At 60.3% G+C, this 23,898-nt stretch overlaps 1 protein-coding gene across 4 annotated transcripts in view; it reads left to right on the top strand.

Annotated features, from left to right (window-relative positions):
* The first annotated feature begins 276 nt into the window (after nt 1-276).
* PCGF3 (polycomb group ring finger 3) overlaps nt 277-23,898 on the top strand; it is a 47,299-nt gene continuing 23,677 nt past the window's right edge. The window contains exons 1-8 of one of the 4 annotated variants that reach the window (XM_040237730.1): nt 277-512; nt 13,927-14,068; nt 14,407-14,554; nt 17,303-17,420; nt 18,288-18,384; nt 18,985-19,040; nt 22,560-22,670; nt 23,460-23,548. In XM_040237730.1, coding sequence (XP_040093664.1) covers nt 17,312-17,420; nt 18,288-18,384; nt 18,985-19,040; nt 22,560-22,670; nt 23,460-23,548 — 462 coding nt within the window. In that variant the 5' untranslated portion in view covers nt 277-512; nt 13,927-14,068; nt 14,407-14,554; nt 17,303-17,311. Of the gene's footprint in view, nt 513-13,926; nt 14,069-14,385; nt 14,555-17,302; nt 17,421-18,287; nt 18,385-18,984; nt 19,041-22,559; nt 22,671-23,459; nt 23,549-23,898 lie in introns of all 4 variants that reach the window. The other 3 variants (XM_040237731.1, XM_040237732.1, XM_040237733.1) reach the window with 3 other exon arrangements.

Raw genomic sequence — 23,898 nt, 5'->3', positions numbered from 1 at the left:
GCCCCGCCCCACGCCCCGCCAGGCCCCGCCCCATCTCTGGCCCCGCCTCCCCAGCCCCTCAAGCGTCTCACGACCCAGCTTGGTCTCCGCACGGAGCCCGGCCCCGAGGCTCCCTCTGACCCCGCCCTCCGTCCCCACCCACAACCTCTCACCACGCCCCCGTCCTGGGTTCCGCGGCCGGCAACCCTCGCCTCTTCAGGCCCCAGAGCCGCCCCAGCCCGGACGCGCCTGCGCCCTCTGGCTCCGCCCTTGCCACGCCCCGTACCGCCCCCTCCAGGCCCCGCCCCCGCCCCGGCCGCCGGGTGGGAGCCGGGCCGCGCAACGCGCATGCTCCAGGCGCGGCGCCCCCGACTCTGCGGTCGGCTCCGCTCGGGCATTTCCGCCTCTTTGTTTTAAACTCCGGACGGGTTTTTTTCTCCTGCTCCTGGGGGGGACCCGGAGGGAGCGGCGCCCCCTCCCCCTGCCCGCGCTGCCCCCGCGTGCGCCCAGCTCGCCCGCAGCTGAGACGGCAGGTCAGTGAGTCCGCGCCCCGCCTGGCCTGGCCCGTGGCGCCCGCTCCACAGGCCGCGGCCTCGGCCCGTGTCCGGGCCCGGAAAGCTCCGAACCCCGGCCCGCGCCCCTACACCCTCGTCGGCCCGGCCTGCGGCGCCCCGACTCCGCTCGGCAGGCCCAGGCCCGGGCCGGACCCACGGGGGCCAGACCTAGGGCAGGGCCCGACCTCGGGACGGGTCTTCGGGGAGCGACCGGGGATGACTGGATCCCAGGACCGGCCACCGGGGGGGGGACCAGACCCTTGGACAGGTCACCGGGGAGGACCGGACCCCTGGACGGGTCACTGCAGAGGGGCCAGGGAGGACCAGACCCCTGGACGGGTCACCGCAGAGGGGCCAGAGAGTATCTAACCCCAGGGTGGGTCATCAGGGAGGACTGGACCTTAGGACCCACCGAGAAAAGGCTAGGAAGTACTGGATGCCAAGACAGATCTCTTCTGAGAAAGCCCAACCCCGATGTGGGTCATGGAGGAGGGCTGGGACCTTAAGACTCAGCAGGAGTCAGCTGGACCCCGAGACAGGTCACCGAGGATGGCCAGGACTTAGGGACAGTTGGGACTAGGACAAGTCACTGGGGAGCCGCGGACCTTAGGGTGGGTCACCGGGGGGCGGTCTGTACCCCAGGACTGGCCGGTGGAAAGATCAGGACTTGAGTAACCCCACTGGAGAGAACTGAGACCCCAGGGCCGCTCTCCACTAGGGCCAGGATTTCGAAACTGTCCTGTGAGCACTTCTCGGACCCTGGGACAGCCCGTCCTTCCCAGGAGCCAGGACCCTGGGGCTGTGCCACGTGGAGGCCTCTGGCTTCTGACAGGCTGCAGGGATGGCCCAGGTAGGTCGTGAAGAAGAGCTGGACGCTGGGCGGTCCTGGAGAAGACTGGCTCTCAGACAGGACCGGGACTGCGATGAGAGCTGAAACTTGGAGACAGGCCCCCAGGAAGGCTGCGACTCTTGAATGAGTCACTGAGAAGCACCCAGGCCTCAAGGGTGGTCTCTGAGGAGTGCTGGGACCCCAGGCTGGACCCCCAGGGGCCTGGGCCCTGGGGCAGTTTCCAGAGTGCCTGGAATCCACTCAGCTCACTCGGCTGGACCCCAGCTGCTCTAAAGGTCTAGAGCATCAGGGATCCTGGGTATGTAAGCCCCACAGGTGCAAACCAGCCCTCTCTGTGTGGCCCCTGAGCGCCTGGGCCCCACAAACCTTCTGACCTTCAGCAGTTGCTGCCTGGACTGGCCCCCGGGGGTAGGCTGGGTTGAGACTGACGGAGCTCCTACTCCACACTGCTCCGTGCCCCGAGCCAGCAGGGCGCCCTCGCCAGACCGAGGAAGCTGCCCCCTACCCTGCTCTCCCAGCCTCTGCTCCAGGGCTGCCGTTTCCTTACCTGCACCCCGGCCATCTTCGACCACTTCTGCCCTCCCCGCCCTCTGGTGGTGTCACAGAAGCGCCCCGTTCTCCAGGTCTGGAGGTGCTTTCGGTGTCCAGGGGCTCCAGGAGGGATGGGATCCAGACGCCGTGTGGGCTGCGGGGCGGGTTTGGGGGCCAGTGGTCCGGTGTGTATCAGGTGAACCGTCAGGCGCCTTCTCCCTCCAGAAAGAGAACCTGGGGTGGGGGCTCTGCTTCTCCAAAACCTTACGTCTGGCCTCACCCAGACCTTGCCCGCGGTGCCCTTTACTTTGAGAGTAGGCATGGAGACGTGCTGCCTTTGGGCCAGGGAAGGCTCCCGAGTGTCCAGTGCATGAGGCTGCCCAGGTGGGCACTGTCTACCTGGCGTGGGGCCCGCGTGCAGCGCGTTCAGTGTATGGACGAGAGGCAGGCGCACATTCAGAGAGGTTGCCCTGTGTTCGCATGGGGCGTGACTCTAAAACCCGAGGGAGACGCTTGAATGATCAGTTCACTGTTTCATTTTGTGCCATAACTTCTCTTCTTGGTTACTTAGGAGAAACCCCCTTTGCGTTTTCAGTGTAACATTTCATAGGACCTACTCTTAAATGGAGTCCGTGAATAGTTCAGCCTAGAAAGTTTTATTTGTCAATTGGAGAAGGAAATGGGAACCCACTCCAGTGTTCTTGCCTGGAGAATCCCAGGGACAGGGGAGCCTGGTGGGCTGCCGTCTATGGGGTCGCACGGAGTCGGACATGACTGAAGTGACTTAGCAGCAGCAGCAACCATGCTTGGGACCTTCTTGCTCAGTGCTTACTTCTGATTGTGTTTGTTTAAACATACACTTTACTTTTAAAAAAACTTAATTTTCTTTGAAGTTTTGGAAAAGGCTTGTGAAACTGGGCATTCAAGTTTGATTAGGCTCTTTATTTTCTCATTTTTGGATTTTTGAAGGTGTGATACCACTGGATGGTTGTATTATTTATATATTACTGTCCTGCAAGTTACCCCAAAATGTCGTGCCTTAAAACCACATCAGCTGTCTCACTGTCTGAGGTCAGGAGTCTAGGCACAGCTTAGCTGCATCCCCAGCCTCAAGAGTCTCAGAAGGCTGCAGACAGGGTGCTGGCTGGGGCTGTGGTATCTGTCTGTAGGCTCAGCTGGGGGTATCTGCTTCCAGGCTGCTTGCTGGAGACATCCATAGGGCAGCTTGAGGGAGCCAGTGACTGAATGGGAGAGTGAGCAGGAGGCCACAGTGTTCATGACCTAACCTTGGCTGGGATATCCCATCCCTTTTGCCATGTTCTTTGTTACCATGTTCTGTGTTTCTTAGTTGCCAGGCCCTGCCCATGCTTGAGCAGGAGGAACACCACAGGTGATTCCTGGGAGGGGCTGAGGGCTGCTGGGCCAGCCTGATGCCTGGCCTCCATTAGGTGTTAGCTCCTGAGAAGTGCCCTGCAGGGTGTGCAGAGCAGTGAGGTCAGCCTGAGGGTACAGCAGCTCAGCTGTCTCCTGAGTTGCACAGGTTGCTCTGATGTCACCGTTGTACTGATGGAGGGGTGCTGGAGCTTGCACGTGATGGGAGAGAAGTCACAAATAGGAAGGATTTTTAGGAGTTACCCTAGAACACTTGCAGCAAACCATAAGCCCCCAGCCCACACACAGGTAAATCGCAGGCCCGTGTGTCAGAGGTGTAATCTGAAGCTTCAGGTGCAGGGATTTTAGTTGTTTCTAGAACTTTGATTCCTGCCAGTTACTTTGCTCTGGGAATTATAAACTGATGTTTCTAAGACATTTTTGAAGTGTGAGGGCCAAGATGTTTTGCATATTTGACCCTCGAAGGGCAGAATGCTCCAGGCACCTGTGTGCTGGGGCCTGGTTCTCAGCCCACACCCCCCCTCCTGGGTGCCTGGACCCCGGTGCCTGGGGCAGCACTGTGAAGGCTGTGAAGGGCACCCACGTGGGGCCACTGCCCTTGACTGGTCACCACGTGGAGGGGGTGTCTTCTCTGCCACCCTGCTCTCTGGACGTGCTAGGTTTCCACCTTGCTGGGGTGAAGCAGGGTCCTTTCCAGTGATTACACTTACTTATTTGGGTTATAAACAAAGTTTGTGTTAGCCTATACTATTACTCTTTAATTTACTGAATGACAGGATTTGTTATTTCATAGTTTTATTTGGTTAATGGTCAGAATAGAACTTGAAGTTGAAAGTTAATTTTCTTTTCTGTTGCAGTATGTTGAGGTTTGAGGACAGTTTCTTACGGCCTTTCTGACATTTGCTGTTGCAAACATGCTGCACAATTCATTGTGCTTCAAAAATGGAACCATTCTTCATTCTGCAAGTTGATAGCTTTTCACTGTTACAAAAAAGTGCGGTATTTTAAAAGTAACTAGACTGTCTTTAAAAACTAGTTATTAGGCTTATTTTCTTTTTTCGAAGAGAACTTCTCATGCTTAGGTGAACTTAGAGAGTGGAGGCTGACAGGACTTTTTTTTTGCATCAATATTTGCTGGGCTTTGCCACACTAACAGCAAAGTCCAGGTGTTTTACACAAAAAAGCAAAGAGGAGGACTGTGCCCACAGACCTCCCTGAAGTTCCTGGCCAACGTGTGGGTCCTCTGTGCGTCTCATGGCAGCCCAGTGGGTTGCGGGGTGGGGGGGGTCTTGTCAGCTGCTATGTTTGCTGATTCTCAGCAGGGCCTGGCGTGTAGAAGGTGCTCGGCTAACTAAAAGCTGGCCTGCTCCCTACTGTGGCCCTGTTCAGGAGCTGCGGTGTGCATTAACGCCCTCCATGGATCACCCAGGACGACCTGCTTGCTTGCAGCTGCCTGGTGAGAACACACAGGTGCAGGGCGCGGTCACAGGGGGTGAGGGGCCGAGAAGGGTCAGCCTCTTCTGCTCTTGTTTTAAGTGATTTAGTTTTACTTAAAAAAAAATTATTTATTTACGTATGGCTGTGCTGGGTCTTTGTTGCTGCACAGGCTGTTCTCTGGTTGTAAGCGGGGCCCCCTCTCCCGTCGTGGAGACTGAGGACCACTGTCTCTCCCGTCGTGGGGTGAGGCTTCTCCGTGCAGGGGCCTCTCGTTGCAGGTCGTCGTCTCCAGAGCGCAGGTGCAGCAGTTGTGGCGCACAGGCTTAGTTGCTCCGGGGTGGGTGGAACCTCCCAGATCAAGGATCAAAGCTATGTCTCCTGCGGTGGAGGGTAGATTCTTTACCACTGAGCCACCAGAGCAAAGCCCCTTTTAGTTTTTACCAAGGTTTCTGAGGAAAAAAGAAACACACAGTGGAGAAAGAAGGAATGAGACAGTGAGCTCCCTTCTACCCTGACCCTGACCCTGACCCTAGCCCTAGCCCTAACCCCTAACCCTAACCCTAGCCCTGACCCTGACCCTAGCCCTAGCCCTAACCCCTAACCCTAACCCTAGCCCTGACCCTGACCCTAGCCCTAGCTGCAGCAGTCACGTGTGCTTTGCCACACTTGCTCATCAGTTTCTCTAAACACATTTACTGTTGAATCATCCGAAGGCTCAGACGGCAAAGAGCCCGCCTGCAACGCGGGGGACCCGGGTTCGATCCCTGGGTTGGGAAGATCCCCGGGAGGAGTGCTGTGGCCTGGACCGTCCCGTGGACAGAGGAGCCCAGCGGCTCCTTAGTCGACTGAGCGACTAAGCACAGCACCCTGCTACCCTGACCCCAGGCCCAGCGGTCATGTGCGTTTCGCCGCATGTGCTTATTGGTTTCTCTAAACACAGTTATTGTTGAATCATCTGAAGTAGCTGCAGACCGTCGGCCTCGCTCCTGCGGTGACTCGCAGCCCAGGACGCTGGTGAGAAGATGGTCCGCACGCACCCGCGGCATCGCGGTCACACGGAGCAGTGGGCGCCATTCCGCGTAGCGGCTCACTTCTGTCCACTCGCAGCTCCCCGCGTGGCTCGCGAAGGTCTCCCTGAGCGTTTTCCGTCTGGGAGGCGGGTGGCTCCCCGCGTGGCCCTGGGGTCCGCCCACCCTTTCGGGCTCCCCACAGCACAGACTTTTCCAGACCACCCATCACTTGTGAGCAGGGTGCCGTCCGCCTTTGTCTGTGTCCCCTGTTCACCCCGAGGACGGGGCCTGGGCCCCTCCTGGGTTGCGAGATGCCTCGCGGAGGCTGGGGGACTCCGGGCCGTGCTGGCGGGCCGTGCGTCCCGCACTCGGCGCCGCCGTCCCTCCTGCGCCCGTGGCCGGGGCCGAGCTCTGCCCTGGGAGCGGCGCCCGCTGGCGCCTGGGGGGCTGCCTCGGCCGCCCCGGGCGCACGGTGGCGAGTCCCACTCGGGTCAGCTGCGGTGCTTTTAGCAGACTTTATGAAAGGTTTAGTGGGTGGAAGGGTTTGGAAGTCGTCGGGAAACGGCTCTGCCGTGGAGCAGCGCTTCCTCGGGGGGCGGCGAGAGGCCGCCCGAGAAGGAGCTGGGAGGCGGGGTCTCCGCGCCGCTGCCGGGATGAGACCCCACCGACAGGGTGGTTCAGGGCGGCTGAGGTCCCAGCTCAGGGTGCCCGTGGGCGTGGCTCCCGGCCTGCATGGGCCTGCTCGCCCTCACAGGCAGACTGGCAGCAGGCTGGCCCCTTCCCGGCAGGATGCTCACCCGCCAGCCCCGACTCCTGAGTCAGCCTCACGGGCCCCGCGTGTGGAGACGGGATTGGGGCTTTAACACGTGAGCTCGAGGGGCCCAGTTCGGCCCACACCACCCGGCTCCCGCCTCTCCTGCTTGTTTACTGACCTGGTTCTCGTCTCTGGAGCTGCGAGAACGGGCGCCGGCTGAGAGCATTTCCAGAGGCGGTGTCTCCTTTGATTTTCACGTGTGTGGGAGACTCGCCCTTTCTGCTAGAGGCTAGCAGCTTTCATTTCTCCAGACCCTATTGTCTCATTCTATTGCTGGAAAACGAATTGCCACGAACTTAATGGCTTGAAAGGGCACCCACTTAGGTGTCACGGCTCCGTGGGTCAGAAGTCGGGCAGCACGTGGCTGACTCCGCTGCCCAGGGCCCAGGCCGAGGTCGGTGTGCGGGGCGGCCCTTGTCAGGGACTCACCAGCAGGCCCGCCCTGGCCCGAGGCCCCGCGGTCCTTTGCCTGGGGGCCGAGGGCCGCCAGTGCGTGCTGCTGCGACCTGCCACTAGCTGAGAAAACTCGGCTCTGAAAGATGGCACGGTTCGATCAGGCTTCGGGGTACTTCCCCTGTTGGAAGGCCAGCTGATCCGAGGCCTTAATTACATCTTCAGAAACCCCTTTAGCAGTAGGTGGGATAATTAGAGCAGAGTTGTGTGTCTCGTGGGCCCCAGGATCTTGCGACCATTTCAGAATTCTGCCTTTCATAGTCTTCCCTCTGGCCCCCCAAAATTCATACTCCCCAAATGTGAAACCCACTTGCCCCTCCCTTCCAAGGCTCCCAAAGTCTCAGCCCCTGAATCCCCTGTCTGGTGTGACCCACCAAGGGCACCTGTGAACCGAGTGAGCTGGTGTTCCCCCTGGGGCTCCCCAGCACCACGGGCAGGCCGGCTGGCTGTTGTAGCTCAGACGTGGGCTGGGGGTGACGAGGAGTCGTGTTGAGGCACAAGTCTGAGACCCCGTGGGGAGCCCAGCCTGGGTCCCTGGTTCGCCTGAGGTGGTCTCTTTGGTGGAGGGGTTGCGTGTCTGCCCCTGAGCCGGGTTTGCATAGCCACCTGCCAGTGGGGTCTTGGGGCCTCAGCCCTGAGCCGTGCTTTCTGTGCTCTTGTGAAACTTGGACCTGAGTGGGCAGCGGGCGAGACTGTGAGTCGGGTCAGTCCTCTGGCTGCACCTTCCTTCCTGCCTCACTTTGCCTGCGTCCCTGTCCTGGCCCACGTTCTCGAGGGTCCGGCCCGTGCCCTGCGCCCTCCTTGGTCCTCTGTCCGCGTCCCTGGTCCTGGCTGGAGGCCTCATGCTGGGCTTGTGGGGCCCCTGCCCCTGTCTGCACGGCTCCACCTGTCCAGGTCGGAGCGGGGATGTCTGTCCACACGTCGTTCCTCAGTCACCGCCGGAGCGGCCGGCCTGCCAGCGCCCCGGCGCTCATGCAAGCACCTGCTGGCTCGTGCCATGCTTCAGGGCGTCCTGTGCACGCTTCCTGAGGCCTCTGCCAGTCAGCGGGGTCAGTCATGGCTGACTGGATGTAGAATCCTACGTCCCGTGTCTTTCCTTGGACTCCTTGGAGTCGGGCGCTGCAGGTGAGGAGGCTGGTGCCGACGCTCCCTCCCCCGGGCTCCTCCTGCCCCAGCGCCTTCAGGACTCTCCCTCGCGCCCTGATGTCTTCAGGTTCGGGGACCTGCGTGGACGTGGGCGGCACCGGGGCCCTTGCCGTCTGACTCTCCCAGCTGGGGAGACACGCAGATCATTTTCTCCAGGCCATGAAGTGTCGCCTGTGAGTGAGTGCGTGGGTGGCCTAGGAATATGCGTGCTCCCGGCTCCAGACTGTCCGTCACAGCTTCTTGTCTGCTCCCCTTTTCTGGAGCACCCGTTGGTTGGACATGGTAGTCCTATATCCCGTCTTTGCTGCCCTTCGGACAGATTTTCTCAATTTTATCATGCAGCCTGTCTGCTGAATTTTCAGCGTTCCCTGTCACATGCCTGACAGTGTGATCTAGGTGTGAGTAATAACAAAGTGGTCAGCTGAGGGTTGGAGGGGGAAGGCTCGGAGTCATTCGTGTGGGTGTGGATCTTAGGATGGTCTCGAAGAGCTTACTGGGGAGGGGATGCTCGAGACAAGACTCGCTGGGAGTGAGCCAGCACGTGGGCCCTGGAGCGGGAATATTCCGGCCGAGATTGCGGTCCTGCAGGGACCCCAGGCGGGACTGCGGTAGAGTGTCCTAGAACTGCAGGGGCCCGCGGGGCTGTGGAGCTCCCTGAGCTTCGCAGGACTTCACAGTGGAGGTCCCCCGAGCCGCGCTGAGGGGGGGCGCAGCCACCGTGGACGACCTGGGCGAGCAGGGCTGCTGTGAGTGCACAGCCCTGGGCCGGCTGTCCTACGGGACTCCCGCAGACACCTTGCTGCCGCCAGACAGCGTTTGGGTCCCATGACCCGACACGTGCTTGCCTGTTGTGTGAGCAAGGTCACTGGGCCCAGCGTGGACAGGCCAGCCATGGGGAGAAGCCCTTGGGGGGCCCGACAGAGCAGGGCTTTTCCCAGGCACGTGCTGCGGACTCGGTGCGGGCGGCCTGGCCCACTCCTCTTCAGGAGAAGAGGGCACGTGCAGGGAGCAGGGGACGCACTTCGCCAGCTCTGCGTGAAGATACACGGATGGGTTTCCTGGAGTTCTTAGAGGGCGTCAGGAGTATCTCAGGCTGACGACACCGGCTCTGGGGCTGGCTCCCTGCTGGACGTGGCGTGCTGTGGTGAGGAACACACCCCTGTGGAGTCGCAGGGCACAGACCCTGGGGAGCAGACAGCAGGGGGACGAGATGGCAGATGGGTTCAGCCTCGAGCGTGGGTGGCCCGTCCCAGAGCCTCGCTGCTCTGATGGCCCTTTGAGGATGCCGGGCATGCACACAGCTGAGAGGTGGGCGAGGCCACTGGGGACAGAGCTGCACGCGGATGGGCCCCGACATGGATGGAGGCCTTGGCGTGAATGGGGAGACTGACGGGGAGCGTGGGGAGGGCTTGGCTCATCCACAGTCGGGCTCCTGCGATTGGTTTCTCGGGAGCATCGGGGTTGCTTTTCTGAGGTTGTCAGGCGTGCCTGTGGAGAAGGAATTGGGGGTACACGTGGTTGGGGGCGTTCTGGTGGCTCTGCCGTCCATTTGGGAGCCACAGTGATGTCCAGGGAAGGCCCGTGGGCACAGAGGCTGGTGGGGGCTCTGGTGTTGGGATGAGGATGAAGTGAAGGGGCGGAAGACTGGCCCCCCCAGGGCAGTGGAGGCTCGGACGGGGCGAGCGGGCACAGGTGGTGTCCTCAGTGGGTGTTTCCCCAGCAGGCCATCCACACAGAGCTGTGGCCGCTGCTCCTCATGGCACCCTGAGGGACAAGGGCAGGTGTCTGCGGGCAAGGGGGCTGAGAGTCGGGGTGGGCACCACTCAGAACAGAAAGGGTGAACTGCTCATCCACGTGGCTGCTCGGTGAGTCTCAGGAGGCTGCCTGGCCCTGTCTACACAGCGTCCAGAACCAGGGCCCACGGGGCCCTTTAAAGTATGTGTCACTTGTCAGATGTTCCCCAGGGAAGCTATTTAATACATTTTCAGGCTACTCTGAGTAATTCTGTGACAATAAATTTGATGATCGCTTTCCTAGGAAAGTAAAGCTTAGCAGCACTAACTGCAAAATAAATAAAAAAAACAGTAAGGTTCTCATAAGGTATGTCAATAGGAGGCAGTATGACCAGGGTGGGCCTGTATGGGGAGGTGGTTCTTTCTCAGGGGTCCTGAGGGCAGGGAGCAGGGCCTGGCTGTGGCCAGAGCCTCCAGGAGAAGCCATCGGAGGCCCCTGGTCACACCCGGCCACAGCCACAGTCAGAGAGCCCGGACTGTGCTCGTCTTGGCACTGGTGTGGGGAGGCATCCTCGCAACAACTGAGGGTCTGAGGATGCCTGTGAGTGTGGTTGAGGCTGTGTGTATTTGCAGTGTCGGCAGAAGTGAGCACGAGGGTGTGTGTGCAGTGTCAGTGGAAGTGAGAATGAGGGTGTGGGGGTTTGCGGTGTCAGTGGAAGTGAGGCCAGTGGATGTGCCTGGCATGCCTGGAGCAGCGGTGAGTGTTGCGGGTTAAGACTAGGAGGGTTTCTCCTTAACTGCATTCGGTGAAGAATTCCAAGCTGTGGTTGGTGACTGTGTTTACTGCTTTCATGCTGCACAGCAAGCCTGGCGTGTTTTCCTGGAGGAGGAAAGGGGACGTGTGGCGCTCAGCTGTACCATTTGGGGCTGTGGCGTCCGGGGGGTCGCAGACAGGTGGACGGGTCTGGACAAGACAGGGTCCGAGGTGCCTGGTCAGAAGAAGGGCCTCTTCGTGCAGGAGTGAATGCTGCTGAGTTCCGGAGTGGCCCTGAGGGGTGCGCCGTGCGGCCTGGCCCTTCCGCAGCGTCCGGGGCTGAGGCCGGTGTCTGGCCCCTGCTCCTTCCCCCGGTGGCAGGGGCCGTATGGGAGGGGTCAGTGGCTGCCGGCGAGCAGCGGCCTTGTGTCCTGGGGGGCTGGTGATGTCCTTGTCACCGGCACTTCGTGGAGTCGAGTGGCTAAGTCCTGGGGTGGGGTGTCCTGTGGAGGCAGGTTCTGTCAGGAGGGAGGTGTGGAAGGTTCCAGATGAGAAGGGCTTGCCGGGACCATCAGAGCCCTTGAGAAGCAGGAGGGTGGGGCCTGGATCAGCCTGGAGCCCAGGGAAGGGGGTAGAGGTGCCACCGTGCCCTGGGGGGGCAGCAGAGGGGACAAGGCCACGGCAGGATCAGGGCCCCAGGGGCAGCCAGGCCTCAGTCACCGTCTCCAGCCTGGACGGGCTTGTCTGGGCAGACCCGCAGAGGCTCGGCAGGCCCGGGGCGTTGAGAGGCTGAGGGGTGTGCCCCAGGTGTGCAGGCACACGGATGGGTTCCCCAGGCGCAGGGCTGTGGGTTATTTCAGCCAAAGGTCACCGCAGAATCTGTGAAGGAAGCGGCAGATGGGACGAGCCTTAGGGGACCCGGCACCGCGTCCAGAGCCCTCTCCCCAAGTAGTCAGGGTGACACGCTCAGAGACGGGAAGGGCTGTCGCCCCAGAGACCAGGGCCCACGGCCTCTCACGGAGGCACCTGCTTGGCAGGCCCTCAGCTCCCGAGGACCCCGCTGAGCTTTCAGGGAAGCTCTAAGTCACTGATGGAAACTGTCACCAGCCAGGTTCCCAGGCGCCGGCCACGGCCGTCCGCGCTGGCCTCTCCCTGCCGAGCCTCAGCCGTCGGCCTGGGAGCAGTAGGGGTCGGTGCCCCGGCCACGCTGCCTCCGCGCGGGACAGCCCAGCGGACGGCGCCCGTGTCGAGGGCCGTGGGGCCAGAGGACGGCGCCCCGGGGCCTCTGGCTCGAGGAGGGGCAACCGACGGCCTGAAATGTTGCACTGTTGTTTGGTTTCACTTTATAAAATTAAAGATCTTGTGTATACACATATTGGAGAAGGCGATGGCACCCCGCTCCAGTGTTCTTGCCTGGAGAATCCCAGGGACGGGGGAGCCTGGTGGCTGCCGTCTCTGGGGTCGCACGGTCGGACACGACTGAAGCGACGCAGCAGCAGCACACACCCATGGCACTGTGTCTCCACTCAGGACCCCCTGACACAGCAGACTCAGGAGGTGTCAGCAAGACGGGGCCAGGGCAGGGGCCCGTGCCCCGTGGCGGAGCCGCCCAGCAGGACGGCAGCGCTGGGGTCGGCCAGGCAGGGCGCGCGTGTCCTCCCCAGCTCGCGTCGTGCCTCGCACATCTGGTCTCCGTCCGCCTGGAGTCGGCTGTTCGGGGATGCTTGTCAGGAGACGCCTGGGATAAGGGAGAGTTCTCACCACGGGGAGTGACGCTCGTGTTCAGCGGGTGTTTTGGTAAAGTGCGCTTTTTAGGGTGGTGGTCGCCGCGCTGAAGTGCCCAGTTTCGTGGTGCAGTTGCTGTCTTGAAGCACCTGTCCGGTCACGCATCCCACTGGCGCTGACCTCGGGTTGCCGCTGTGTCCAGGAGACGCACAGCTGCAGCTGCTCCCCACAGGCGGCTGCTGGGAAGAGAGCTCTGCAGTCAGACATGAACCTCCCAGTGGATGGAAGTGGTAGTGTCTCTTGGGTGGAGAGCTTTGTTCCGGTGGGACTTGCTGAGACTGTGTGTCTCTGGGGAGATCTTAGCATCTCTCTCCTTTTAGCTTTTGTCACAGATGGCATTCGTTTCTTACACGGAGCCCCCGGGTTCCAGGGCGCCCCTCCATGCTCTGCAGGCGACGCTGCTGCTGCCGGTGGCCTGTGCCCCCCAGGGCCCTGGCCTGTGCTGTGCAGCCTCGCCCCCAGTCAGGGACACCACCCCCTGTGTGCTCGGGCGGGTCTATCTGGGGCAGGCTGCCGCACGCAGGTTGGGCGGAACCCGCCTGGCTCAGTGTCCTTAGGGGTCCAGAACTCTCAGTTCTGTTTCCATTCACCTCAGTTCTGGTGAGCTGTTTTCAAGCAACTTGTTGAATTCCTTAGGTGTCTCCAACTCTGTTAGCATGAAGGTATTCCTGGCATTCTCACGTTGCTCAGAGGTGACTGTAGGGAGCTGTTCTGGACCCCGTTCTCCCGACCTCCTCTGCTGCTCTGGTTTGTCCTGTCTGTCACCTGCGGTGTCTGAACGGCGTGCCTGCTCGTGGCGTCTATCACTTACTGTCCACCTTCTCCTCGAGAATGTCGGCTCTGGGGACCTGTGTCCCTTGCTCACTGACCTCTGAGGTCGCACGTGCAGCGTCTGCACCTGTGTCACTGGCCGCGTCTAAGCGACGCTAAGTGCAGGCCCCTCCCTGCCTCCCCCCGGAGCTCCAGGAACGACTCTGGCTCCTGGCCCTTCAGCTCCGTCTCCCCGACGGTGGCTGAGTCCTGCAGGGCCTGGTTGCCCGCTTCTTTGCTGCCGCCCGCCCCAGCCCCGCACTGTGCTCGCTGTGCACAGGCCTGGCGCCGCCGTCCGCACACACATATGCCCGTTGGCACGTCTGTCCCCTGCGGTGGCCCAGAACCCGCACGGAGCCTGTGGGCATCCTCGCGTGGCTTCCCCGGGTGAGCCGCCCTGGGGACACCTTTCGGGGCGGGAACTGCGAAAGCAGCCCAGGAATCACATGGCTGCTCTCCCAGCCTCCCGCCAGGTCACCCAAAGCCCACCGCCTCCCCGGGAGCTTCTTTGGGCCCCCGGGCACGTGGGCAGCCCCAGCTGTCCTCGGCCTGCCCACCACCACCAGCCCCCAGGCCTCGAGCCACCAGGCTCCTGTCGGGGCCTGCCTGTGTCTCGGTGGTTCCTGCGGGTGCTGTACCGTCAACCCAGCTTGCTTTTCTTTCTGTTGTTCCAAGCAGGTAAAGGAGAGACCTGTTGGCCTGAGCAGCTGAAGCTGCCTGTGCGGGGCCAGGCTCCGTGGAACGGCGCGCGTGGCTGACACCCCATCCCTGTGTCTCCACAGGCTTCAGAATGTAGCAGAAGACCTGGCTCTGTGTACAGGTAACGCTGCGTGAGCGCTGAGCCTCTGCTTTTAGTGCATGTGAGCCGATTAAGCTAACCTCGAATCACCCTTTGTTTCCCACTTACTCTATTGTAGCTGTAGAAAAAGTCAGCGCCTTGTAGCTCCTTTAAAATTTCATCTCTGACGGCTCCAGAGCAGGTTCGAACACAGTTACTCACATATATTCCAGTTTTTTCTGATTAATATTTCTGATCAGCTCAGTTTTGCTGTCTGCTATGTGGGGCTCTTCATAGCTTCTGCCAGAAACGTAACTGCAGGGCTGTGTACGTCGCATAAGTGACGTGACCTTGAACAGCAGGTGCCATTTCTATGCTAGAAAATGGAAACACCGCAAGAGACGCAAGGAAGGCGCAGACGTGAGGAGCCAGAGCACGGAGGGCGCGGCGGACAAGGCGTGAGCGCGGCGCACCCGTAGGCGCGGCGGCCGACGCAGAGGCAGCAGGAGGGACGACGGCCTCGAGGAGGTGGGCACAGGCTTCCCGCGCAGGCCCCCGGGTCCTGGCCAAGGTGGGGCGACAGTGGGCGTTGGCTGCTTGCGAGTGTGGCTGGTCACGCACCTGACTGGCGTGGGGGGCCGCAGGGGCAGAGCTGGAGGCCGGGCCCCCCGTGGGGCTCAGGCTCTGGTAGGGGCCTGTCAGACCTGATGCCAGGGGCGCCGCTGCAGCAGGGTCCTCGCCTGGGTGTCACCCATCACGCCGTCGGGGACACACGGGGCTTTCTTTCTGAGGAGCCTGCCCTCCTCGGGGGCTGCTGAGTGTTGGGAGACTTCATGTACCTTCGCTTCCTCGGTGAAGTCTTCCCCCGCTGACCCCCACTGAGGCTTCCTGAGTCAGTTTCCTGCAGTTATCCTTGGGTGGCGACCCTCACTGCCAGCCTGCCTTCCATTTCCCAGCTCACGTTCTATGAGGAAGTGCGCCCCGTCCTCGCCCGTCTGTCCGAGTGGCCTCCTAGGCTCCTGCGTAAGCACAGGTCCATCCGTTCCTCGCCCACCCAGGGCCGGTGGGGTGCCCGGTGACGCTGGCTCCTGTGGCAGAGGCAGTGTGGGCCCGAGGCCCAGGGCTGCCCCGCCGCGGTCACTCCAGGGCGCGGAGCCGAGGGCGAGTGGGCGTGTCCACACATGCACGCACGTCTGTAGAGTGGGCGTGCACACACGTCTGTAGTGTGGGTGTGTCCACACTTGTGCACACGTCTGTAGAGTGAGTGGGTGTGTCCACATTTGTGCACACCCATCTGTATCTGTTTGCCTGCTGCCACTAAAGATGAGTTCACGCCGACCTTGACCCTGGTCTGTGTGATTTGGAGCCGGTTTTGGCCTGGCTGTCGGGCTGGGGGCAAGTGTGAACCTGTCGGGCGTGTGAACAGTGCGCAGTGAGTCAGGGTGCTGTCCTGGGTTTGGTCAGGCAGGTGGTGGACTGCACCCCGGGCCCCGGCGTCCAGCGGAGTTCTCAGTCGGTGCCTTCCTGTCTCTGCTTCGCTTCGCTGGGTGACGAATCGGGTTCCTCCCACCTTGCGTTACCACCCGTTTCTTCCGGCCACACGGGGGGCACAGGCCCTTCTTCAGGGAGCTGGTCTCAGCAGGTCCGAGCAGTCAGGCAGGCTCCTGGTGACTGTGACACCGAGTGCCTCGCCCCTCAGACTTCAGTTTGCTTCCCGGGGCCCACGGAGCCCCTGAGGGAATGACCCTCGTCTCTCCTGACAGCTCGGAACCACTCGGGGCCGCGGGAGAGGGCTCTCTAGTGGGGGCCCCGTGCTGGCTCTCGCCTGCGAGCCTCCTGTCCTACGTGCTGTGACAGTCGTGGGCGTCCTTGCTGGCGCAGCGGCCCTCGCGTTTCCAGGTGGCCTCTGCCCGGTGCCTCAGGCTGTGGATGGTTGCTTCTGGGCCTGGTGTAAGGGGACGGTCTAGTCTGGTCGGGGCCTCCCCGGGGTCCAGTGCGGCCTCATCTGTCCGTCCAGCCGTCTACTTCCCTCTGCCTGTCCTCAGACAGCGCTGAGCTGGGAACGTCTGCACAGGAGCCAGGAGCCGTGTGCGCTCGTCTGCAGGTGAGGCCTCGCTGTGCCAGGCCAGCTCAGTGCCCGAGGCTGCCATGGGCCTCCTGGGCCTTGGCCTCCATCTCCCAGGGCGTTTCTGCCTCTGGGCAGAGTTGTCAGTGATCCTGGTTGTGGCAGCTCCTTGCACCCTGCGCAGCATAGCATCCAGATGAGTGTCCTGCTCGAGCCACAGCGAGTGTCCCGGAAGCTGGTGGCTGAGTGAAGCCTCAGGGTCTCAAACTGGCTGGTGCTACCGCCTGGGCGTCCAGGGCTGCAGTCCAGGTGTGGGCGGCGCTGCTCGCCTCCGAGCTTCCCGCTCCTGGAAGCCCCTTCCCACTCTCAGCCTGCAGGCGGCTTCTCCCACATCTCCTCTGAGCCTCTTGCGCCCCAGAAGGGCCCTGTGGCAAGATTCCAAGGGGGATCCCGTCTCAGGAGCCTTTTGGTCTGTGAGGTGACACACAGGTTTGGGGAGGCCATGGCGTCTTCAGGGCTGTTTCTCCCACGCAGCCTGCTATCAGGGCGGTGATGACAGACCCTGCCCTCGTGAGCCTGTGGTCTGAGAGGGGGGGCCGGTCAGAGCCGCCGCGGCACTGGGGTGGAGCGGCGCGTCCTCACTCCGACACGGTCACAGACATTTGGACTTAGGATGCTGTTGTCTGCTGTGCTTCCTCGGGGGGCCACGGGCCCCAACTGCTCACCTGTGTCATCCTATCGGAGGAGCCAGAGCTCCAGACGGACCCTGTCCTGCCCAGCACAGCCCGCCAGCTCCCTGGCCTCCCCTCCCGCAGCTCCAGAAACCTCTCCTGCGCCACCTCACCAGCTGACCTCGCGGGTTCTGAGCAGGAGGAGCGGGCGGGCGGCCTGGAAGGAGGGGAGGAGCAGCTGCACGTGTGCGGCCTGCTGCTGCCCCAGGGTGGGGGACCTGGTCCACTGGGGGCAACTGCCTGTCTCATGGTGGAAGCAGGGTTGCAGGGTGCGGTCCTGGCCCAGTGGGAGCAGAGGGACCTGGCCTGGTGGGAACGGGGGGACCTGGCCTGGCGGGAGTGGGGGCGGGACCTGGCCTCAGCCCTCCTCATGCTGAGCGCCTCCTGGCCACACTGGAGCTGGATTTATGTTAAACCTGAACCTTTGATGAAACATCAGACTACACCATACTTTGGTTAATATGCTTTTTTCTGTTGCAGAAGCCAAAGATGCTGACCAGAAAGATTAAACTCTGGGACATAAACGCCCATATCACCTGCCGCCTGTGTGGGGGATACCTCATCGACGCGACCACGGTGACCGAGTGTCTGCACACATGTGCGTGCAGAGCGTTCCGTCCTCTAACACTTGGGCTTCTTTCCCCAGAGCGTTTACTCAAGCACAGAGCAAGACCCGGCAGCAGAAATAAAGGAGACCCTGAAGATAAATGAGAAAAGTTATCTGAAGTTAAAACACTGGGGGTAATTTCAGTATAAGAGGTATCATTTGAGAAAGCTAAATAAATGCAAGAAAAACTTGGTTATTTGTATGTAACAGCTAAAGCATTACATGTGGTGTGACAGAATATTGGTCTCTAGTGGCCCAAAGTGTTTATTTTTGCCGTTTGCAAATGAATTCCTTAAACTTTGTGCTCCCTGCCCAGCACAGCCGCTAGCCTGTTGCAGGCTTTAGCTTGCAACTGGTGCTGAACTTGGGTGTCCTCCTCCTCCAAGTGCCGCCCCTCTCCCCCCACCCCACCAGTCTTTACCAGCAGGCTGGGTCCTGGAGGGCTGGCCCAGGGTGCTGAGGGCACTTCCTAAGGTTAAGCGAATCCTCTGACAGTGAGGATCTTTGATCTTGTATTTCTCACTTTAGAACATGCTTGCCAGTTTTGATAGAAATTTTATTTTAAAGGTAATTGTATTTTAGATATTGGCTGACTGTTTTACGTTACATTCACTGAATCTTATCCCATTTGGTCATGCAGAGAAGTTCTGGTGCTCCCTTAGGCTGACGTAGAATTTACCTGTTCACTACTGTGACGGGCGCCCCGTGATGGGCGTGAGGGCACCTTCCCCCTCCGGTCTGTGTCCTCCGTGGGGGGTGGGCCCAGGTGACAGGCCTGCCCTGGGCCGCCCGGGGCAGGGGGCCGGCGGCCGGCGGGAGGAGTGCCCCTGCCCGCTGCTGACACCCGCCCCCCCGCAGTCTGCCGCAGCTGCCTGGTGAAGTACCTGGAAGAGAACAACACGTGCCCCACCTGCAGGATCGTCATCCACCAGAGTCACCCCCTGCAGTACATCGGGTGAGCACCTCGGGGCGGGGGGCCGCGCCGGAGGGGCTCCGCAGGAGGCCTGTCGGGCCCATTCCGCCCCCGTCCTGCCCTTGCGGCTCCGCAGGGCTCTAGGAGAAGGCAGCGGGGCGGGGAGTACGAGGCGCAGAGGATACCGTGGGTGCTGGAGGCCGGCTCTGTTGTGTGCATGGATGCACGTGTGTGTGTGATCCACACGTTCACATCAACAGGAGTGTCCAGATGTGAGAGGTGCTCCTTGCACAGGCCCTGGTCAGGGACGTCTGAGAAGCCCCTCTGGTCTGGCACAGCCCAAGACTGCCTGACCCCTGCAGGACTTGAGAAGCCCAGCAGGTGGGGGCGTGGGGCGCCAGCGGGCCTTGCCTGTGTCCTTCTCTGAGTGTCCACCAGCATCTGGAGTCCACACTGTGATGTGTCAGCTGGGATCCTGTGTCACTCTTGCTGGCACAGACGTTTTATAAGTACAAACTAGAAGCAGAATGCAACTACAATTCCAGTTTGTGATTGCGGAATGTGTTACTGTTACATGGAAAAGGTTTGAGAATTCGAGGATTGACGTTTCTGGCTAACCCACCTGTTCTGTTCTTTTGCCAGTCATGACAGAACCATGCAGGATATTGTTTACAAATTGGTCCCAGGCCTCCAAGAGGGTAAGTGTCAGAACCTCCCCCTGGACCCCCGTGTCTTCAGTAGGGCCTCCAAGGGCCTTTTCGCTTGGGGGTCCTGGCTTTGGATGTCTCGCTTGGCCTGCCCTGAGCTCCCTGCCATCTGCTCGCTCATCTCGTCCACCCTCGCTCACACGTCTCTCTGCGTTTGGGGGGCACCCAGTGCCCGGTGTGTGCAGCCCTGGCCAGGCCCGGGGGTACAGAGCAGGGGGCGCCTCCTGCTTGTGCCGCCCAGAGGTGAAGCCAGGAGCCCTCTGTCAGCCAAGTTTATCGGGATTTAAACTTTAAATACAAGCTCTAAGTCAGTCTTAGGAGACTTGAAATACTATGTGGTACAAGTATCCTGAGAGTGGGAATTGATGTTCTCTCCACAGTTCTGAACCCTGAGACTGTCCTGTCCTTGGTGAAGGGTGGTCCACTCAGAGTGGGTGCTGGCTGGTGGGGTGGTGCCAGCTGATAAAACCTAGCTTTCTTTCCAAGATATGAGGCAGCGGTTCATTAGGGAGTGTTCTCTCACCGTTGTGTTTCAGAAGGTTATAATTTAAAGAACAGGCTTACTCTGTTAGCTCAGTAGATGTCACATCTGACTTTTAAGACACAACTTAGGAAACAATACCGTTAGAGTCTTCTTCCACTGTTCACAGAATTCATTCAGGAAAGAACTTGTTTTCTGAGTAACATTTTTAGAAACTGTCATCTTTTGACATTTGAAGGGTTTTCGACTTCCCTGGTGGCTCAGATGGTAAGGAATCGGCCTGCGGTGCAGGAGACCCGGTTCCGATCCCTGGATCAGGAAGATCCCCTGGAGAAGGGAATGGCCCCTGACTCCAGTATTCTTGCCTGGAGAATCCCATGGGCAGAGGAGCCTGGCAGCTGCAGTCCATAAGGTCACAAAGAGTCGGACAGGACTGAGCAACTAACACTTTCTTTTCTAGTGCTGGGGAAAGGCAAAGAATACATGAAAATGAAATACTGACGGTGTTAAAAATTATTCTAGGGTGTCTTAAACATGCTAAGGTCTCATAAAGCACCCAGTGTGCTTACGACCTGGAGTCCAGAGCTGCCGGCTTGGCCCCTCTCCCTGTCGTTCCATCTAGAGATGTTGTCATTTGTTCCCCAAAGAGGAGTCTTCTTGAAGCAGCACCTCTGTAAGCTGGGAGGGTGGTGCTGACTCCATGCCAGCGCCAGGAGCTCGTGGGCGGGGCCGTCCCGTCTCTCGCTGTTTGGCTGATCCCAGGCCCTCGGTCTCCAGTCTCGTGTGTGCGGGTGGGATGGAGAGGCCCCTCCCGGGTGGGACAGTCCTCAGGACTTCCCGGGTGTGCTCCCACAGAGCTGCAGCTCATGGGTCCCGGTCTCCCAGCATGTGTCCTAGTGTGTGTCACCAGCGTGTGTCCCTGCGTGTCCTTGCACGTCACTGGCGTGTGTCCCTGCGAGTGTCCCCGCGTGTCCCCGCGTGTGTCCCTGCGTGTCCCCGCGTGCGTTACTGCTGTGTGCCCCTGCGTGCGTTACTGCTGTGTGCCCCTGCGTGCGTTACTGCTGTGTGCCCCTGTGTGCGTTACTGCTGTGTGTCCCTGCGTGTTACCAGCGTGTCCCTGTGTGTCCCTGCGTGTCACCGGCGTGTCCCTGTGTGTCCCTGCATGTCACCTGCGTGTGTCCCAATGTGTGTCCCCGGCGTGTGTCCCTGTGTGTCCCCGAGTGTGTCACCAGCGTGTGTCCCTGCGTGTCACCGGCGTGTCCCTGTGTGTCCCTGTGTGTCTCCGGCGTGTGTCCCTGCGTGTGTCCCAGCACAGCAGTTAGGTTAGATTTCTCTTGTGCTCCCGCGGTTGGGAGGGGTGGTGGTGTCTCACGTGTGCCGTTGAGCGGGATTCTGAGGCTCTGCGGTCCCATCTGGACACGTCCGCTGCACAGGAGGAGGCTGGCAGGGAGGCACGCTTCTGATTGGCCTAGCCCACATTACCCGGTGCTCAGCATGCAGGTGGTTTCTGATACTTCAGTGCTGGAAATAGGCTTTATCTCCTTGGGCACTTACCTGATTATTTCCTTGGGATACATTACTAGCAGTTTATGTAAGTCACCTTGATTCTGGGAAATATTGAGGGCAGGAGGAGAAGGGGGTGACAGAGGATGAGATGGTTGGATGGCATCACCGACTCGATGGACATGAGTTTGAGCCAGCTCCGGGAGGTAGTGAAGGACGGGAAGCCTGCAGGCTGCAGTCCATGGGGTCATAGACAGTTGGACACAGCGACTGAACAGCGACCTTCCTGAAAAGTTATCCCAATAGACATGTCTATACCTGTGTGTGTCTGACATCAAGTATTGTTATTTTCAATTCTTTTTCATTTAGATAGGGAAAAATTAGGAATTAAAACTAGGTACAGACAGACCTCAGAAATACCGCAGGTTCAGCTTCAGACCATCGCGATAAAGCAAGCATCACAATAGGGTGAATCACATCAATCTTTTGGTTTCCCAATGCATATAAAAGTTACGTTCACATTATACTGTGGGCTACTGAGTGTACAGTAGCATTATGGCTAAAAAGTAGCGTACATCTCTTAGTTAAAAACACAAAATGAAAAAAACTAGAATAATAACATCAAAGTCCCCTGATCACAGCTATCATAACAAATATTATAACAATGAAAAAGTTTAAAATCTTGTGAGTCTTACCAAAACGTGGTGCAAATTGGGTTTTGTGTGTCCGGTTCCGGCGCCCCCAGCTCTGCGCTGGCCCTCGCGCGCCAGTCAGCTCTGACAGGCCTCCCTGCCTCCGTCTTGGCCCGCTGCCTCACGCGTTCGTTTTTCTCCTGCACGGTCAGGTGTTTTGCAGCATCTGCCTGGGTCTAGGACGTGACCAGGGCATGTTCCTGGCCCTCACAGAGCTCGTGGTATTTAGGGAGAGAGACGTGTAGTGACTTGAGCTTTACTGGGTCACCGGCCCGTAGGTCTTTTCCACATCGTGCCTTGCGGTTACTGGTCTGGGTTAGATTTCCTTTGCTCCCTGCCATGTGGCCCTGAGCAGCGGCTGCTGCTTTGTTACCTGGGTGTGACCCGCCCCTCAGTAGCCACCTGTGTCAGAGAGCCGGCCCTTCCCAGGGGCGTGCGAGGACTCAGCCTGGACAGCTGTCCTCTCGCCGCCCGGCCCCACGCGTGTCTGAGGCCGCCGGGCAGGAGGCTGTGTGCTGCCCGACCCCCTCGCCTCCACCCAGTACAGACCCCTCCCCTGTGGTGGGCGGCTCAGGCACAGCTGGAGGCCTCTCCTGGGGGAGCCAGTGGCACCTACACTCACGGGGCCCGGGCCGCACCCTGGTACACGGCCCAAGTCACGCTGGCAGCTGCTCTGAAACTCACGGGGCACGGTCTAAAGTTGTCATTTCTTATGGGTAGCAGCCTTCAGACCTTTTCATCCAAACCCGCCCTTTTTTCACGTGACTGCCTGCAGAATTTTAATAGAATCCATCACCTGCCTGAGATTAAGGATTACATGTTAATTTTTCATAGCGGAAATGAGAAAGCAGAGGGAATTCTACCACAAGTTAGGCCTGGAAGTGCCTGGAGACATCAAGGGGGAGACGTGTTCTGCAAAGCAGCACCTGGACCCCCACCGGAACGGTGAGTGGCTGTTTGACCTGCACGAGCCCCTGCAGGCTCCTGACGGGCGTGGTGGGCGTCAGCGTCCGCGCGGAGCTGACAGGAGCGGGGGCCGCTGAAGCAGGGTCCCGGTCCCAGGGCTTGCGTGGTGGGCCGCAGCGGGGAGCTGCGGGGCCCCGGAGCTGCCTGGAGGCAGGTGTATGGGGACCAGGTGCACGATGGGCCTGCTCTCTCGCAGAAAGGCCAGCTTCTCCTTGGCTTTGACAGAAAATTAATGGTGCTTTGAATCTGTACATATTGTAACAGTTTACTCAGACCTTTGACTCCAGGGGCCGCACAGGTTCCTAAGCCCTTTGGTCTGTTCTGTGCATCTCTGAACATCTGAGAAGGGGAGGCCTTGGCTGCTGACCCAGAGGAGCGGGCGCTGCACACCTGCAGGCTCGGGGCCCCCGGGGGTGAGGCCCCGAGGCAGCTCGGGAGCCAGGAATCCCGTCTTTGCCGAGCTGGAGGCCTGACTTTTAAAGCCGTGGGGGACCAGCGCGAGCTCCGGAGCCGTGCTGTTGGGCAGAGTTGAGGTGTGACAGCCTGGAGGCGCCCGGCCGACAGCGCCCCGCCCAGGACCCCCGGGCGCAGCCGCCCCCGCCGCAGCCTCGCCAGCGCTGCGACCGGAGCCTGTGAGCCAGCGCCCGGCCGGCTCTCCCGCGCAACTCCCGTCACCGTGGGGTCTCACGGCTGTGCGTGTGCTGCCGGGAAGAACGACGTGTACCGCTTTGGATGTCGTGATTCAGTCTTTTCTGTTTTTGCTGAAAGGAGAAACCAAAGCGGATGACAGTTCGAACAAAGAGGCAGCGGAGGAGAAGCAGGAGGAAGACGGTGATTACCACCGGAGCGACGAGCAGGTGGGCGCGCGGCGCGGCCTCGGGGGCTCCCCTGACAGGCGGGGCCGGCAGGAAGGGGCAGCAGAGATGGTCGCGCGCCAGCGGCTCTCTGAGTCTCCCCCGACCGTTCTCCTCCTCCCCTTTCTCCTCCTCCTCCTTTTGGCTGCACAGCTTGTGGGATCTTAGTTTCTAGGGGCTGAACCCGCGCCCTCAGCAATGAGAGCGCCGCATTGCAACCGCTGGACGGCCGGGCACTTCCCTTCTATGGCTAATTGCCAGAGTGACCCCTACCCACTGCAGAATGCTTTAGGAACGACACAGTTAAAGCAGATGTCTTCAGTGGGGAGTGGGGGGATGGCGTCTTCCACACA

Source organism: Oryx dammah, unplaced genomic scaffold (genome assembly GCF_014754425.2).
Source record: "Oryx dammah isolate SB20612 unplaced genomic scaffold, SCBI_Odam_1.1 HiC_scaffold_3, whole genome shotgun sequence".
Classification (NCBI taxonomy): domain Eukaryota; kingdom Metazoa; phylum Chordata; class Mammalia; order Artiodactyla; family Bovidae; genus Oryx; species Oryx dammah.
Note: the sequence above shows the minus strand (reverse complement) of the source record. Positions and strands in the feature narration are given on the sequence as shown.